The sequence below is a fragment of the Pan troglodytes genome, chromosome 4, assembly GCF_028858775.2.
Source record: "Pan troglodytes isolate AG18354 chromosome 4, NHGRI_mPanTro3-v2.0_pri, whole genome shotgun sequence".
NCBI classification, from domain to species: Eukaryota; Metazoa; Chordata; class Mammalia; order Primates; family Hominidae; genus Pan; species Pan troglodytes.
The window spans coordinates 14,777,235-14,796,396 of NC_072402.2; the positions used below are offsets into that span (position 1 = coordinate 14,777,235).

Sequence of the window (19,162 nt, forward strand, 5' to 3'; positions counted from 1 at the left end):
TACAGGTGTGAGCCACTGCGCCCGACAAAGAAGTTTTTTACAATAGGCACAAATGTTTAAAGAGATAAATACTACTAAAATGGGGATTATGATCCACTGCAGAAAATCATTAACATAGTCCCTAGCACATAGGGCTCAATAAGTATCTGTTGATCAATTGAGCTGATGCCTGATAAATCTTGACCTTTCACAGAGAGACAGAAAACAACAGATGCAACTACAGCAGAAGGCTTTTTCCCTCCAAAGGCTGTAATGCTCCGGTTTTGCTCTCTGGGTCAGGTTTTCCCCCATCCTATATTTTTGGCTGCTGGTTCGGAGGCAATAACCAGGGGCAAAGAAAAGAGATGCTTAGACAAGCGGACTGGTTCAGCTGGATGAAGCGCAACCACTACAAAGTCTTGGTTTGGTAGATTTGACTTTGGTCTTTCCTTTCTTTTCGGAGGGGAACGTTAGGAAAGGCATGTGGCTTGCAGAGATGCACTCCCCACTGGTGTGGTTCCCGTGGCTCTAAACTCCTGTGCCTTCTCATGTGGGAAACCTATTTAAGACATTCTGTTGCATAATTGGAGGAAAAGTGTAAGCCATCTTGAGGGAAGCAATCACTCGACTAACATTCCTACTTAAAAATAAATGAGAAAAACCAGATTTTGCAATTTCCACAGACATTTATTGAACATTGACTAACTCTGCAAAGTATTATGCCAGATACAGTAAAGGGCATAAAAAATAAATGGGCTAGTCCCAGTTCTCAAATAGCTAGTGGGAAAGTTGGTCACTTAAAAATCTGATTAGATTATAACGGAAAGTGATTCTGAATAGAGTAATGAGAAAACTTGCATGGAGTTGGGGAGGGAGGGGTGCTCATCTCAGACCATCAAGAACAAAGGCCCCATGGTGGGCACAGCGTTGGTGGAAGACTGTGGGACTGGGGTGCTCCTTGGCTGTCCCCACAGGCCCTATATATGTAAGTGGATGAGGTCCCCACCTGCCTGGGTCAGGGCATTCAAGGGATGTTTCTGCCCAGATCCTACACCAGGTGTGACTCAAATCCTTTCAACTGTAGGGTCCCTGGGGACAACCTCAGCCATTCTGCTTGAAGCAGGCTTCAAATAAAGGTCCTCAAGAGATTCTGAGGTACAGGGCATTAGCCAGGAGGATCTTTCATGTCCACACTGAGGAGTATGAAGATCATTTTATTTTATTTTATTTTATTTATTTTTTGAGATGGAGTGTCGCTCTGTTGCCCAGGTTGGGCGTGATCTTGGCTCACTGCAACCTCCGCCTCCTGGGTTCAAGTGATTCTCCTGCTTCAGCCTCCCAAGTAGCTGGGATTACAGGCACCTGCCACCATGCCCGGCTAATTTTTGTATTCTTAGTAGAGATGGGTTTCACCATGTTTGTCAGGCTGGTCTTGAACTCCTGATCTCAAGTGATCCTCCCATCTCAGCCTCCCAAAGTGCTGGGATTACAGGCGTGAGCCATCACGCCTAGCCATGATCATTTTAAAGGGCAAGAAATGAATCAAAGGTTTTTGAGAAGAGTGGCACAATCCAACCTGTCCTTTGGGAAGTTCCTTGGGCTTGAGGTAAAGGAGGGATGGTTAGGGTGCACCTGCAGCATGGGGAAGGCCCAGAGGAACAGCCCTTCCCTGAGAGACAGATACCCTCTATCCTACCTCCATGAGAGATTCTCCCCAGATTTCCCTAGTCTCAGGCAACTGTGGAGACAAATGACGTCACATGGTCATGAATATCACTTTTCACTGGCCGGTTAACTCACTGCAACCATGCAGCATTCCAAATTCTTTTAAACCGGTGCTCTGCCCAAAATACTATTTGCACATGTTGTCTAATTGAAATCTCAGAATAACTGTATGAGGTAGGAAATGCTGTTATCCTCATTTCTCAGATGAGGAAGCTGAGGGGAAAGTTCTTGTATTTACACAGATACAGTAGCTAAGTTGGAATTTGAACCTGATTGAGATTCCAGAGCCATACTCTTAGTTACTATGCTGCACAGCCTGTAAAGATTTTGATAAACATGGAAAGCCCTAGATGCTTGAAAGACAAGGTAAGCCCATGGCATAAAGAAAGATCAGGAGAGGAACTGTGCTGCAATCTGTCTTTCCCTTCACAATTTAGTCCACTTGGTGTGTCTGTCTATCCATCTGTCTGTATATCATGTAACCACCGACCCATACATCCACCCATCCATCCATCCCTCCATCCAAACATCCATCCATCCATCCACCCATCCCTCCATCCAAACATCCATCCATCCATCCATCCATCCATCTCAAACTTCAGAAAAGAACTCAAGGCAAAAAGATAAACAGAGAAGTAAAAACCTTAAAAATAGGGATAAAAGAATAAAAGGCACATAACAAAGGGAAATAGATTATTGTAAAACTGATGCAAAAAAGCACATACTTAATTCTGAGCATCTTGACTTCCAAGGTATAAAAAGAAATATGGTGAATTACATAGTTTGCATTCGCTCATAAAAGCATAGCCATCTGTCAGGAGAGACAAACTTTTCTACTACCAAAGCTTAAAACAGCTAACGCATGGGTCTTTATTTAATAAAGGAAAATTAAATAACATGAGGCCAGCATCCTCAAATGCAGATGAGTCCCAATAAAGGCAGAGCACCTAACGTTAAATCTTCATTATTCCTGTAGGACTGAAGAATAGTATAATCTGGACATGCTCTGTCTAGGGGAGTTTCTAGAGTCCCAGATTGAGGAGGCCCAGCAATGTGTGACTTTTGCTTCCCTGTGGTTCAATAGTCTCACCTTCACCTTACCATTGACTTCTCCTTCATTCTGCCTATCTCAGGAAAGAGAACCATCAGGGGGTGCCAATTAGATTATGTCAGAGAGAGTAGAAGAGACAGAAATGCAAGACAACCAGGGGCCCAAGAAGATATTACCAACGTGGGGACTGGAATGGAGGGAAGTGAATGAGTGAAAGAACATGGCTTTAGAATGGTATCAAATGCCAGTCCTACCACCAGGGAAAAATTACGACATATTTCAAGCAATAGACACTAGTTCCTTGCCTTGATTCTCCACGGTTGTGAAGAACTAGAAAGAGCTGAGCAGAGAAGAGTCATGCTAAAGGACACAGCTGGAGCTTCCCTCTGCAGGTGGGAGGTAGTTTCCTGAGTTTCTTCTCAGAAAAGAGTCTTTGTACTGAAGAGCAGGATGGAAGAGAGATGGAGTAATATCTCCCATACAGAAAGATGCAACTGCTGGCTATTGTGTGAAGGATATTGTAACATGAGAGAGGTCATGTGTTCACAGCCAAAGAGAAGTGTTATCCAGATGCATTTCACCTGCCAACAGTGAGCAGATGTTAGAGGCTTTTCCTGAACCCTGAAAGTTGACTTGATCCCCTCTTTTTGGGGACTCCTTTTTGTGAGAAGTTGCAGGTTTCCAGCTGTCATCCCTGTTTTTCCTCTTCTTATTCCTGGGTTTGAGAACTGGTATTCCAGCCATTGGATGACAATGTGGATGCCTGTTTTCTCCTTCTGTGGGGAGAGTCAATTGCTGGCATTCACTTCTTATGGCATCTCCACCAGTCATTCTTTCTTTGCATTGCTACCATCATTGGCCTACACAGGCCTTTACAACTAGACTAGTGCTCCACAGCCTTGCTCATGTCATGGCACACAAAGGAAATGACATGATTTATTCAGCCCACTGGGCTTATCCAGGCTGGAGGCAAATGGCTGTGGCCACTCCATACCCCCCGACCCCTGCCCCAGGCTGCACTGGTAGGTGCAAGGATCCAATTAAGTTGACCTGCTTGCAGTCCAACTAGGCACACCAGTTGGAAGCTCTGATCTGGAACACAGAAATAGCTGCTTCATTTTTTTCCCCGTCATCGGTCTCTTGCTTCAATCCACATTGCGCACATTGGCCAGGCTAGTTTTCCCCAATTCAGCATTTTCATTATGTTGTTTTACTGCTCACCTCACAAGCAGTGGCTCCCCACCACCTATTGGAGTTTTAAAGTTACTGACCTGGCAGTCAAGACCTCCCCCAGTGTTGCCCCTATTTGTCTTTCCCAGGATTGTCAGGTTCAGACCTGAACTCGCTGCCTTCTCCACATGTGTGCTTCTGCATTTAGCATGGTGCTCTACTGTCAGGCCTATTCTCCATTCTTGCCTACAATACTTCCAGACTGAGATCATTCCATGTCTCCTCTTTGATGCTGTCCAATAACTCAGCTTCTAAGGGTTTTTGTTTTAACCTCTTTTCCAACCTTGTAGGCCACTATTCTCCAAGTCCCTTCCAGTCTCTCAACATTCAGTGAAAAGCCAGGCTTAAATAGTCCAATAAATTCAGGAAATGCTGCAGCATATATTCCCTTCTTGAGGATGCAAAATGCATATCTGCTTAAAAGGAATTTATTTCATTCATTTTAGCCCTGAGTTGTTCAAACTTATTTCAGCACAGAACTTTAGAACAATAACAGTTATTAACTTCCCGTGGAATTGGTCCTATAAAGCAGACTTTGGAAACACACAGTTGGAACCTTGCAGGTGATATCCAAATAGGCTCTAGTCTCAAATTTAGTTAGCTCTTTCAAATCTCCAGGTAGTAAAAGCTAATTAAATCCGATCATGGAACTAGACAATCCGACCTTCCTATAAATAGTCTCTTTTCCCGCCACATTCAGTACTGAAAGAGAAAAGGGGCAATGGTGGTACCCCTCACCCTGCATGACCTTACTGTCAGCTCTGTGTTTGGAACCCTGGCAGAAGTTTGCTGGGATGAATTTGAGTAGCCAATTCAAGTAATAATAATAGCAAGATAATATTCATCAATATCATGCACTAGAAAGTGCAGCACGTTGTAAATCCTTAGTTTACATGAGTTTTTTCAGTCCCCACAACAGCACTGTCAGGTAACCACTATTTTTTACCTCCATGTTACAGATAAGGAGACTGAGGCACAGAGGGATGAAGTAACTTTCCCAAGGATGCATATCTAGAGAGTAGCAGAGCCAGCATTCAGACACTCAATCACCAGAGTCTTGCTCAGAACCACAATGTTATGTTACCTCTTCAAGAAAACCAAAGTCCTTTGCCATAGGTTGTTTGTTTGTCTGTTTTTGAGACAGAGTCTCACTCTGTCACCCAGGCTGGAGTACAGTGGCATGATCTTGGCTCATTCCCGCCTCAACCTCCCAGGCTCATGAAATCCACCCACCTCAGCCTCCTGAGTTGCTAGGACTATAGAAGCACACCACTACACCTGGCTAATTCTTTTTGGTTTTGTAGAGATGGGATCTTGCCGTGTTGCCCAGGCTGGTCTCAAACTCCTGGGCTCAATGGATGCTCTGACTTTGGCCTCCCAAAGTGCTGGGATTGCAGGCATGAGCCACCATACCTGGCCCAAAGGCATATATTTGAAGGGTGTGTAAGGTAAAATGACACAGCGATAGATTGATCTAATGCATTTTTTTTTTCTAATTTTGAGACAGCATCTCGCTCTGTTGTCCAGGCTAGAATGGAGTGGCATGATCTTGGCTCACTGCAACCTCCACCCCCGGGTTCAAGTGATTCTCCTGCCTCAGCCTTCCAGGACTACAGGTGTGCGTCACGATGCCCGGCTAATTTTTGTATTTTCAGTAGAGACGAGGTTTCACCATGTTGTCCAGGCTGGTCTTGAACTCCTGACCTCAGTTAATCTGCCCACCTCGGTTTCCCAAAGAGCTGGGATTATAGGCATGAGCCACCGCGTCCAGCCTAATGCATTCTTTATGAAACTCTGCCTAAATGTTTACTGATGTCTATGCTCAGAAGTCCACGTTCTCTATTCCACACAGATAGCTTATCTCCAAGTTTATTTAAAAGATCACATTGTACTTATTCTTTGTACTGTGAGTCTTGGTCTTTGGCCAAAAGCAATACAATTCTGACCTAGGAGTTCTTCCTTCATCACCCCAGTGCAAGAAGGGTTTCCCCCTCTCTGAGTTTTTTTGACATTTATTGTGTCTTCTACTCATTTGAATGTATATTCTGTTTTGTAATCATAATTGTCTCGCCAAGTGACTGGGTCTTATCTTTCCAACTATGTCTTGTCACTTATAGCTCCGTGCACAGTGTCATGCTCAGAGAGGTGTTGAGTGTCTGTTGACTGATTTATTACCCCCAAATGCTGGAGCCATTTCATGATTGCACTGGATGTCCTCCTTTAGCCCACTGTATCTGCTCTCTGCCTTCCTCCACCTCGCTGTGTCCTCAGGAGGATGACCGCTGTGGACCCATTCACAGGCTCCCTTCCTCTCTGACTCCCGGTGGTGCCACTAGTGGGAGACGCCAGCAGAAGAAGTGATAGTGGGAGGAGAGAGAGGTCAGTATTCATTCCCCTGGTTTCCTCTCTTGCAAGCTCTGTGTTGTCAGGACAAAACCACTGCATCAAGAGACATCCCTAGCTGTTTATTAGCCTCACAGTCCACAATCTCCAGGAACGCCCATGCTTCCTCAGGTTTTGTTACAATCCTCTCCTGCCATTCTGCAACTTCTTCGGCACCGGGCTGAAGAGTGAATGTTAACTGCCAGCTGCACAGCCTGCATAAGACTGCAGAGCTCAGTGGATACAACTGGCACATATCTCTCCTTTAGGAAAGCACGTAAAAGATCCTTTCACCCTTTCTGGCTGTTGGAAGGATAGCACCCTACATTGCAGCTGAACAAGGACAGCATCTACCAAGGGAGATTTTTCAGCTGACTCCGTGAGGCCTGGCAGTTGAGGATGGAGAGGCTTATGGTTGTTTGGCTGTTGGTGTATTATTTTGGCTACTGGGAGGAATCCCGTGTGAGAGCCTGTACTACTGTGGCAGTCTGTTTCTGGCCAGTTTGACCTTTTTATCATTTATTTTTGGGCCTGAGAATGTTCTGAGATTCCCTGACATTCTACTGCTTTATTTTGAATTAGCCAGAGCTGTAATCTATTAATCTGGACCTTTATAGATATACGTTTATACAGTTTTTGTGAAATATAATTTATATGCCATATAATTCACTCATTTAAAGTGTACAGTTCACATTTTGGAATATTCACAGGGTTGTGCAGCTGTCACCACAATCTATTCCTTTTTTGAGATAGAGTCTTGTTCTGCTGCCCAGGCTGGAATGCAGTGGCATGATCTCGGCTCACTGCAAACTCTGCCTCCCAGGTTCAAGCGATTCTCCTGCCTCAGCCTCCCAAGTAGCTGGAATTACAGGTGCCCGCCACCATGCCTGGCTAATTTTTGTATTTTTAGTAGAGACGGGGTTTCACCATGTTGGCCAGGCTGGTTTCAAACTCCTGACCTCAAGTGATCCACCTTCCTTGGCCTCCCAAAGTGCTGGGATTACAGGCGTGAGCCACCACAATCTAATCTTACAACATTTTTATTTCCCATAAAAGAAGGTCTGATTTAGTGTCACTCTCCTTTCCTCCCTTTGCCAGCTTCTGGCAACCACCAATCTACTTTCTACCTCTATGGATTTCCTTATTTTAGATACTTCATATAAACAAAATCATACATGATGTGACCTTTTGTATCTGGCTTCTTTCACTTAGCACAATGTTTTAATGGTTCATTCATGTTGTAGATGTATCAATTCTTTATCCTTTTTATGATTGAATAATATTCCATTATATGAATATACAACATTTTCTTTATACAATCATCAGCAGAATGACATTTGAGTTATTTCCATTTTTTTGGCTATTATGAATAATGCTACCAAGAACAATTGTGGCTGGACACAGTGGCTCACACCTATAATCCCAGCACTTTGGGGGCTCGAGGTGGGCGGATTTCTTTGAACCCACCAGTTTGAGACCAGCCTACATAACGTAGTGAAACTCCATCTCTACAAAAAAAAAAAAAAAAAGTATACAAAAAATTAGCTGTGTGTGGTGGTGCGTGCCTGTAGTCCCAGCTACTCAGGAGAGGTGGGAGGAGAAATTGAGCCCAGGAGTTCAAGGCTGCCATGAGCCATGATTGTGCCACTTCACTCCAGCCTGGGTGACAGAGTGAGATCCCACCTCAAAAAAAACAAAAACAAAAAAAACAAAGAACTTTTGTGTACAAAGGTTTTTGTATGGACATATGTATGTTTTCATTTCTCCTGAATAAATACCTATGAGTGGATAAGCTAGGTCATATGCTAACTCTATGTTTAACTTTTGGAGAACTTCCAAACTGTTTTCTAAAGTGGCTGTACTGTTTTACATTCCTGCCAGTAATGAATGAGGGTTTCAGGCTCTCTACAGCCTTGTCACTTGCTGTTGGTTGTCTTTATTTTAGCCATTCCAGTGGGGGTGAAGTGGTATCTCATGCTGGCTTGGTTTGCATTGCCCAGGTGGCTAGTAACGCCGAGTATCCTTTCATGTACTTATTGGCCATTTATACACAAGCTTTATGTCTACATTTCCCTATTCAAGACTTTAGGAGCCTGACGGATTTCAGAATTCTGACCCTTTCTGAAGTTCATAGACACTCTTCAATATATCTGCTGCAAAAATACTATGATTCAACCTAAATGGGATAAAGTGTATATGACCTCAGGTGATATTGTCAGTTTTTGACACCGAAAGTGTTACAAAAAAATGCTGGTTTTGAGAACTTTTGGATTTTAGGAATATAAGGAAGGGACTGAGCACCTGTACATGCTCCTGGGTTCCAGTTAAGACTGTGCTATGGGCAGCCATCCAGATGTGCCACTGCTGCCCCTCCACGAGCCCCATAAGCATGGCTTTCTCTAGCGTGACCCCTCAGGGACCCTCCCCAGGGTCCAGCAGGGAGCAGAGTACAAGGACAGGGGCCTAGGCACCTTTCTTCCCTGATCTGACTTTGCATGGTGCCTCACTCAAGACCTGAGTGGCATTCTTAGCTTAGCCCCACAGTTGCCTCAGGCTAGCTGAGGTCACCTTGCTTGTCCAGAGATAGAAGTGCAGCTAGTGGTGTTTTTGGGAGAGGGAGAGAGTGGGGGTGCAGGGAGGGTTGTGATGCATAGAGTGGGGGCAGGTATTAATCCCTGCAATTACTCCTAGATATGCCCATTGCACTTTAAAGAATCTTTAATTGTATTTATAGAAACACAGAAAAGTAAAGAATTCAAGTGATGCTGAAATTTGGCAAATCAACAGTGTGCAAGGCAATCAGGGCTAGGAGCAGGGCTATCCAAACGGTTGGTCATGGTCACATTCATTGCCCCCTTTAAGTTGCTCTTGGTCCATGACTCCCCCTTCCCAGCTTGCCCTCAGCTGGCCCATGGGCTATCCTTGAGAAGCAAAGGTGATGGCTCACTAGCTGTCTCCACCCCGCCAACTGTGAGCTACATGAACTCTGTCCCAGGATGTGAGGAGGAGCTCTCTGCCCTCTCCCCAACTCTGCTCTGAAGCCACAGCCATTTGTTCAGTAAGAGTCTGTGGCCTGGAACCATTCCCCGGAACTGATCTCCTTTCCAGTGAGGTGCTTATAGCTATAGAACCCCCAGATGATCTCAGAAAAAGGGAGGTGATTAGAAGGAGGTAAGCAAAGGGGATGGGTACTGATATAGTTTGGCTGTGTCCCCACCCAGATCTCATCTTGAATTGCAGTTCCCATAATTCCTACCTCTGATGGGAGGAAACTAGTGGGAGGTAATTGAATCAAGGGGGTGGTTTCCCCCATGCTATTCTCTTGATAGTAAGTTCTCACGAGATCTGATGATTTTATAAGGTGCTTCCCCCTTCTCTTGGCTCTCATTCTTCTCTCTCCTACTGCCTTGTGAAGAAGGACATGTTTGCTTCCCCTTCTGCCATGATTGTAAGTTTCCTGAGGCCTCCCCAGCCCTGTGGAACTTTGAGTCAATTAAACCTCTTTCCTTTATAAATTACCCAGTCTAGGATATTTCTTCACAGCAGTGTGAGACTGGACTAATACCCAGGTTAGAACAAGGGCAGTGCCCTGTCTCCCTGCTCCCCATGCCCATTCTCACCACCCCCACACTTCCCCTGCTGCCCAGTTGCTCCACTCCTTTCAGTGTTGAGTTCAGTCTTGAGGTGCTTTCTTACCTCTTGATGAAGGGAGGCAGGGATGGAGGAGGAGGCAGATGAGAGTTATGTGATATAACTAATGACTGCAAGTGTGATTTTCTTTGGGGACTTGGCTTTCCTGAAGGTAGGGGCCAGACAGGCAAGATTAACTTCTCTAGTTCCAGTTCACTTGCCCAGGATCACATAGCTAGTTGGTGTCAGAGCTGGGACTGAAAACCGCTTCTTCTTGGGGCTTCTTTTCCCTCCATGACAATATCTACCCTTGTGTCTCTAGAAGAAGGCAGTTAACTGCACTGGTTTTGAAAACAAATCCAATCCACTCACCGGGTTTCTTTGTTGCTTTTTGCAGCCATGATTTTGCCCTGAGGCCAGAGGATAAATAAACAGAAAGCAAAAATAGGCTGGAGAGGAGGTGCTTTCTAAGAAGTGATTTTCGAGCTGTGCCTGCATTCTCTTCTCTTGGTCCCTGAGACCTGGCAGGGTGGTGGCAGGAGGAGGGAGGTCCGTGGACAGGTCCCCTCACCTTGTGAGGGAAGAAGTCCTCTGGGGTGTGGTTGCAGACCCAGTTGGGTTGGCTGCGGGGTGATCAGCAATGATGGGGCCAATTCCCACTGCCTTGGTGTTACCTCCACAGGGGGTATCCCTGCTCTCCCAGCCCTGGGCAGGGGTCCCATCACTTCGTGTGGTGGTTCTTGAGCATCTTACCGAGACTTCTCCCCTGGGAGATGACAGTAGCTGGTTTCTAGAGAAAGCCCCATCGCCATCTTTTACAAAACTTTTTACAAACTTCTGCTTTATCCCCAAACATTCTAATGAGTCCACATAATCTACTTTCAACCTAAAATCACTTAGAATCTTCCCATACAACAATGCACATCTGCAACCACATTCTTTTGAAAAGGCAGAGTCCTTACAGAGCACCTGCTGAGATTCCTGTACCTCACCAACCAGATCCACTGTTCATCCCCCACACCCAAACTCCCCAAGCTACAGTGGCATCCCCTATATTCTCCAAATAGCAGCAACGCATGCTCCTGCTCAGGGCCTTTGCATTTGCTGTTTCACCTCCCTTAAGTCCTCTTCCCCTAGATGTACACTTTTTTTTTTTTTTTGAGACAGAGTCTTGCTCTGTTGCCCAGGCTGGACTACAGTGGCATGATCTCGGCCCACTGCAACCTCCACTTCCCAGGTTTAAGCAATTCTCCTGCCTCAGCCTCCCAAGTAGCTGGGATTACAAACACGTCCCACCACACCCGGCTAATTTTTGTATTTTTAGTAGAGATGGAGTTTCACCATGTTAGCCAGGCTGGTCTCGGACTCCTGACCTCTGGTGATCCACCTGCCTCGGCCTCCCAAAGTGCTGGGATTACAGGCGTGAGCCACCATGCTTGGCACAGATGTACACCCTCATTGTCTTATCTCTTTCTGATCTTTGCTCAAATGTTGCATCAAATGTTGCACTGCTTCGTCCCTCAGACTTCACCCCTTTTCCTGTCTTATTCTTCTCCATTGCACTTATTGTCATTTGGCCACGATGCATTTTACTTATTTGCTTATTGTCTGTCATACCCATCCCACCCTATGACAAAGTAAGTTCTATGAGGGCAAGAATGTTGGCTGGTTTTGTTCACTAGTGCTTAAAAGAGCATCTTCCATATAGTAGGGGCTCAGAACATGTTTACAGCATGAATAAATCAAGGCTTCTAGAACAGTCTAAAACTGGACATAGAGTCTTTAGATGGCTTCCTCTATGCAATGGGAGCCCTTCAGTAAGTAATCAGTGAACCTCAAATATAAAAACCCTCATTACTGTTGCAAATGCACTAGGGAAGACCTTGCTCAGGTTCTACACTAGACAGAAGCAGTAAGACCAGCTCTAAGCACAAGCAAAGTCAGTGCTTTTTGCTTTTTTTTTTTTTTTTTTTTTTTGAGATGGGGTCTCACTCTGTCACCCTAGCTGAAGTGCAATGGTTCAATCAGAGCTCACTGCAGCCTTGAACTCCTGGCCTCAAGCTATCCTCTTGCCCTCTCAAAGTGTTGAGATTATAGGCATGAGCCACTGTGCCCCACCAGTACTTTTTTTATTGGTGCCTTCCATCACTCTTTTCTTTCTTTTATCCCTCATTACTTTGGACCAATTCTCGGCTAATCCACTAATCTTCTCTATGAGGTATTAAGTGATAAAGGCTTAAGGTGTTAGCATTCCCAGGAGTATTTATCCTTTAAAGAGAAATCTGGAAGACCAAAAGTTGGCCAGGATCAGAATGAATGAATCTTACCAGGTAGAATTTCAGATTCTGCAGATTTCAGGCTAGAGGCTCAATTTGGAATTCTTTGAATTACTGGCCAAGAACAACAAGTCAGCTGTTTTTAAGCAACAAGCCTGGAAAATGGATCAATTGGAAGCCAAGGCAGCAAATACAGATATTGTCACTTCTCCTATACATCTCTCATTTATATACTAGTAATAATAAAACCTTCCTCGCAACTTCCAAATTTCAGCTCACTTCAAAGCCAAATCTACCTTTATCTTTTTTTCCCCTGAATTGCTGGGTTTTCCTGCTACCAGATCAAGATCTTCATCAATTCCAACCCAACATCTTCGGAAGCAAAAGCATGTGTACACACACACACACGCACATACACGCATGCACACACACACACCTCAAATGCTCCCAAATTCCATCCCCTGGTTCTTTCCTAGGCACATTCCTCCTAATTCCCTCTTCTACCTCTCACCCAGTCCTCTGCTTGATTTGTATATTCAGAGCTATTCCAATGAGTGGAAAAACCACTGGTGGGAAGAGCCCAAAAGACTCTTTACCAATCCACCCTGATGACCAGCTGACAATTCTCGAGGCCCCATGCCTGTGAATAGGGCTTCAGAGGTTCACCAGAGGCGATGAAATTTGAGCTGAATTTTGAAGGTTGTGCAGGATCAACAGCAGCTGTCACGAAACCCTGTTTAGATCCCCCCTCCACATGCTCAGATAGCAGAAGGGAAAAACCTGTGTGCAGCCTCTTTCTCTTACTGCAATCTGGGTGAGCCTGCAAGCAAGTCCCACATTCAGACACAAATCTTCTATATGGTGTTCTTGGAACTGACTCTCCCAGAGACAGAATTGGTCAATATCTGAGTCCCAACCCTAGAGAGCTCATTTTGCCCAAATCCACACCATTCCCCAGACATGGCGATTCCCAACACCCTTAGCCGTCATTACCACTCAGCCACATTCCCTTTCAGGCCAACTCCCATCCCCAGAACTTGCCTCCACCCAAGAATTCTCCAACACAAGTCAGGCTTTTCCAGTTGTCACTTCCCAGGCACCACCACTAAGGTATTGCCAATCTTTCTGTGGCTGCATTTCATCCAGTCTGTCCCTCTCTCCTAAGCAGTTTTGACTTTTTCAAATTCTCGACCTTTCTCCACCATTTTGGCAGCAGAGAGGAGCTCTGTATTCACTATCCACACGGTAGGGTTATAATGGGATGGATGCAAAGAGAAAAAAATAAGTTGGCACTTGGTTTCTGAATTTTAAGAGACACTTTGGAATCCATGGCAGAAGGAATAATTGGGGGGAAAAATTGTTGAATATTAGGAGCTGAGTTTCCACTGGAACACAAACTTCATGTCCAAAAAACCAACAGATTTGGAAGAAAGCATGACGAAACTGGAGTGAGATTTTCTTTCTGGAGATGAGATAAATATTCTTCAATTTGGGGGAAAGGAGATGGATAGTGTCAAACCCTAATGAGCCTCTGAGAAAAGAGCTTGTACCCAGATAGGCTTGCGGGATTGGAGAGCAGAGATCTTAGTCTAGTTTTCTTTCTTTTTTTCCTTTTTGAGACGGAGTCTCGCTCTGTTGCCCAGGCTGGAGAGCAGTGGCGAGATCTTGGCTCACTGCAAGCTCTGCCTCCCGGGTTCATGCCATTCTCCTGCCTCAGCCTCCGGAGCAGCTGGGACTACAGGCGCCTACCACCAGGCCCGGCTAATTTTTTGTATTTTTTAGTAGAGACGAGGTTTCACCGTGTTAGCCAGGAAGGTCTCAATCTCCTGACCTCATGATCTGCCCGCCTCCGCCTCCCAAAGTGCTGGGACTGCAGGCGTCCGCCACCACGCCTGCCCAATTTTTTTTTTTTTTTTTTGAGACGGAGTCTTGCTCTGTCTCCAGGCTGGAGTGCAGTGGTGCGATCTCGGCTCACTGCAACCTCCGCCTCCCGAGTTCAAGCGATTCTCCTGCCTCAGCCTCCCAAGTAGCTGGGATTACAGGCACGCGCCACTACACCCAGCTAATTTTTCTATTTTTAGTAGAGACACCATGTTGGCCGGGAAGTCTCCATCTCCTGACCTCGTGATCTGCCCGCCTTGGCCTCCCAAAGTGCTGGGATTACAGGCGGGAGCCACCATGCCTGGCCCTAGTCTTGTTTTCTGAGGCTGGCTGGGAAGGGAACCTTGCTGGTGGTTGTGGGGAGGTCTGAGCACTCCAGTGACCAGCTGATTATTTCCCTGGGTGGCTGGGAATAGCTCAGGAGTGGCACTGACTGCCAGCTGACCTCTGGAGTTCCCATGGTTGGGAGAGAAGTAACAGCAGAAGGCAAGGCCTGAGCAATTCCTGCAATCCAGGCAGGATGCCAGGGTGGAGGGACACAGCTATACACCCATGCCAGCATAAATCCATGATGATCAAGGACCAGGTACCTCTCTGTTGCCACCTGGAGCGAAAGTCTTGAGAGCTTGGCTACAATCTTGGGGAGAAGATAGGGGGAGGGAAGAACATCTAATTGACAAAGAAAACCCCAAGAGATTGAGTTTTCCCTAAACTAAAACTAAGCTTTCTGCCATAGGGCCAGTGGGAGCTGGAGACTCAAATTAACTGAGGGGAAAAATCAAAGGAATGTTGTCAGCACATGTGAGCTGATGGCCTGTGAATTTTGGACCTACTGCATTATTTTTTGGGATACACTGCCCATGCAATTCTTCAGTAACTTTTAAAATAAACTTTTATTTTAGGATAGATTGACATTTACAGAAAATTTGTGAAGACAGTACAGAGTTCTCATATACCCCACACCAAGTTTCTTTTATTATTAGCATCTTTTACTCATATGGTACATTTCTCACAACTAAAGAAGCAATGTTGGTTTATCACTATTGATTAAAGTCCATATGTTTTTCAGATTTTCTTAGTTTTTACCTAATGTTCTTTTGTGGTTCCAGGATCCCATCAAGAACACTATATTCCATTTAGTCATCCTGTCTCCTCAGGCTCCTCTTGGCTGTGACAATTATACAGACTTTCCTTATTTTGGATGACCTGGGCAGTTTGGGGGAGTACTGGCCTGGTTTGTTTCTAGAATGTCCCTCAGCTGGGATTCATCTACTGTTGTTCACATGATTGGATCGGAGTTATGGGTTTTCGAGAGGAAGACCACAAAGGTAAAATGCTGGTCTCATCACATCATATCAAGGGTACATAGTATCAACACGCCTTCTTGCTTCTGCTGTTCACCTTGATCACCTGGCTGAGGTAGTATTTGTCACATTTCTCCACTGTAAACTTACTCTTTTGCCCCTCCTTTCCATTTTGTATTCTTTGGAAGGAAGTTACTATGTGCAGGCCACAGTTTAGGAGAGGGCTCCTCCATTTCATGGAGGGCACAGTATCTACATAAATTATTTAGAATTGTTCCCAATGTATTTACTTAATCCCATTGATTTACTTAATTTTAAAAATACTATATTATATATTACTTAATCCCACTCATTTGCTTAATCATTTATTTTCATCACTATGGACTCATGGATAATTTATTTTATACTTTTGGTTATAATCACATTCTGCTTTATTTTCTTGCTCAAATCGTTTCAGCTTTGGCCACTGCGAGCGCTTTCAATGAGCTCCTGTGTCCCTTTGAGGTACCCCCACCATTGCTGATGTCAATTAAAAAATTTTTTTCATGGGGGGAGCAAATTACCTACCTTTTGGCACAAGGTGCTCCAGGCACACCTTGAATATTTCCCGTCCCAGTCCTAGAATCAGTCATTTCCTCAAGGAGCTCTGGCTCCTTTTATTGGAGAATGGTGTTAGAAGCAAGATCAGAGCGCTAGGTGTATTCGTTGCTACAGAGTGTTGTGTCTAGGCCCACTCAGCTGACAAAGCAAAGAGATACAAGTATGTGTACGACCCTTTATCTACAAATCTCTGTACAGACCCATTATATACATTATGAATATATAATATAGATGTAGACCCCAAACATGAGTCCATACCGATGTCTCCAACTCTAACCCTGTACCACAAGGATCACTCTAGCCTCTTCCGGGCTGTAACCTCCACTCCAGCAGTGAAGATTTGATGGCCACCATCCACCATTTACATTTGTCTATTTCCAGTATACTCGTGTGGTGGTTTCATCACCCAGTTGTTTTTCATCTCTCTTGCTTCTGCCTGTTTCCCCCGGCACTGGATCCTTTCACTCTCCTCGTAGCCGGGGCATAGGCGTTTTGAACTAGAATATTCGTCCAGCGCTGATTTGACATGGATCTTCCGCAAAGGAACATTTCTTTTGGCCTCCCCAGACCCCGTCGTCTTCCCCATTCATTCTGGCGGAGTAAGGACTGAGAAACCGTGAACCCGAGGTTCAGCAGCCGAAAGTCCCCTGGGAGACGGGGATACACCGAGAGGAATCCCATTTTACAGGAGAGCTTTGTACCCTTAGGAGTACCGTGGCCTCCGGGACTGGAGCAGATAACCTGTTTTCGGGCCCTCTATGTTCACTCAACAACTATTAAGAAGCCCCCTCCCCGAGCCAGGGCCAGCGCTGAGCCCACTAGGGAGGCACCCGCCCCGGCCCGCGTCACCCCGCCTTGCGGGCTAGACGACGAAACGCCTCGGCGCTCAGGGGACCGCGCACCGGTGCAGGAGCCAGCGCCCCGGTTGAGGGCGCAATGCCGGGCCTGGGAAGGTCCGCCCCGCCTGGTCAGAGCTTTCCTGCGCCTTCCAAGGCTTGGAGCTGCCCCGGGGAAGCAGACCGAACCAAACCGAACGTTCCTGCAGCCTCCCCGCCGGCCCTGCGGGAGCCCATCCGCCCAACGCGGCCCCGCCCCTCCCCCAGGCTCCGCCCACCGCCGAGCCCAGGCTCGGCCCTTGACGAAGTTCGCCGGAAATTACCGAAGCCCCTCTTTTTTTTCCTTCCTCTCCGTTCCCTGTTCTCCCTTTTCCTTTCACCCGGGTTCCCTCGGCCGTGATTTCCCCCTCCCCCCTCCTTCCTTCCCCATTGAAATCAAGATGGAGGCTCGCGGCAGCCGCCGGCGCCCGTGATCCCGGAGCTCTCGCCGGCCACGGGCCCCCGCCCTCGCGACTGCGTGTCCGGGAGGCGCGTGCTGCTGCCCGCGCTCCGGCCGGCGCCCGGGAGGCCGTGGCTCCGCGCCTCCGCCCCTCGGCCAGCTCGCGGCTACCGGGCGGAGTCCTCGTCTATGTGGGCGCGCTCCTTGGGCCGAGCCGCCGCCGCCGCCCCCCGCCGCCCCGGGGCTCTGCGTCCGCGCGCCGGGCGCGGGCAGCTGGGTGCTCGGCGCCGCCAGGCCCGGCGCGGAGCGGGCGGCACGCGGCGCTAGGGGCGCGGGGCCCGAGGCGGGCGCGGCCGCGGGCGCCGCCGCAGCCATGAGCGGCAGCAGCGGCGGCGCCGCCGCCCCCGCCGCGTCCTCCGGCCCCGCCGCGGCGGCCAGCGCGGCTGGCTCGGGCTGCGGGGGCGGTGCCGGCGAGGGGGCAGAGGAGGCGGCCAAGGACCTGGCCGACATCGCGGCCTTCTTCCGATCCGGTGAGTGCAACTGCGGCCGGCCCGCCCAGCGGCGCTGCCCCAAGCGCTCGGCCGACCCGCCGCGGAGCTGCCGAGCTCCGGCCACCGCGCGCTGGTGCCCGCCCGTCCGTCCGTCGGGGCCCGCACGCTCTCGCCTGGGACCACTGCTTCCATGCGCCGGGGCTGCCCGCCTCACATCCGCGTGTCCCGCTGCCCGCGCAGCCGGGCGCGCGGCAGCTTGGCCCGAATGCCACCACCTCGCCCTCCCTGCGCCCGCCCTTCGTTTTAGGGCAGAATCCCCCGGTCTGCTGCTCCCGGCCCCCGCGGCTTCGCGGGTTGGGGCGCCGGCTCTTTGTCTCTTTCGCTGGAGGACCGAGGAGGCGGCGGCGGAGATGGCGTGGGCGGAGGCTCTTACCCCGGAGGCCGAGCGGATTGAGCCGGGGCCGGTCCGGGACGGGAAATTGGTCTTTGATCTGTGCCTGTCTCTGGCTGATTTGTATCTGGAGCCTCCTCGACCCCATTAGCAGCCGGGTTTCTTTGCTTGGCCCTCTAGCCTGTCATCTCCCCGGCCTTGGTCTACACTTCTGTGAAACGGGGCAGTCACGGCACTCACTGCCCAGGGAGTGGGGACGGTGGCCGAGCTGAAGCTCGGAGGACCGGGAGGCGCGGTGAGCCATTGTCTCCGGGGACGACCCGGGAGGGTCAGCTGGGAACGTGGCCCCGGGGGGGCGGCGCGGGGCTGGGGCTCGCGGGGCACTGTGTGGGTGGCGTGGAGGTGGAGGCAGTGCCAGGTGGCCCCGAGTCCACCCCGGCGCAGAGGGGGTGGCCGCGGGAGAGGCGCGGGTGGCGACCGGTCCGCGGGAGGGGCACCGGGTTTGCTGCGCAGGGGGCGTGACAGGGCGTCCCCGGTACCCCAGCGGCGGCGCCTCCTCCCGCTCCGGCCCAGATCCCGCGCGAGCCGGGCCCGCGTCCCCGCGTCCCGCGTCCCCGCGCCCAGTCCGGTCTGCTCGCGCGTCGGCTGAGCAGCAGCAGGAGGAGGAGGAGGCGGCGGCGGCGGCCTCGGGGCCCGCAGCCCAGAGCGCAGTCCTTAGCGGGCCGGGCACGGGGCAGGGAGGATGCAGACTCCGGGTTGGAGAGCGGAGGAGGGCGGGCCAGGTCCGGGCCTGGAGAGGCGGGCGGGGGTGCTGGTGGCGGCCTCGGGGAGGACGGCCGGGCTGGGGACACCGACGGGCCGGGGGAGCGGCCCTGCGCTGGGGGACGCGCGGGAGGTCGGCGGTTCACGCTTTTCCGTGGCCTCTTTGAAAATCACCTCCCCAGATT

At 48.8% G+C, this 19,162-nt stretch overlaps 1 protein-coding gene across 7 annotated transcripts in view; it reads left to right on the forward strand.

Annotated features, from left to right (window-relative positions):
- Window positions 1-17,691: 17,691 nt before the first annotated feature.
- The window catches only part of TRIO (trio Rho guanine nucleotide exchange factor), a 366,740-nt gene continuing 365,269 nt past the window's right edge, over window positions 17,692-19,162 (forward strand). For 4 of the 7 annotated variants that reach the window (XM_016952961.4, XM_063811100.1, XM_016952967.4 and 1 more), the window contains exon 1: window positions 17,692-17,863. In XM_016952961.4, the coding sequence (XP_016808450.1) occupies window positions 17,707-17,863 (157 nt within the window). In that variant the 5' untranslated portion in view covers window positions 17,692-17,706. Of the gene's footprint in view, window positions 18,511-18,740; window positions 18,998-19,162 lie in introns of those variants that run through there. The other 3 variants (XM_016952960.4, XM_016952963.4, XM_016952962.4) reach the window with 3 other exon arrangements.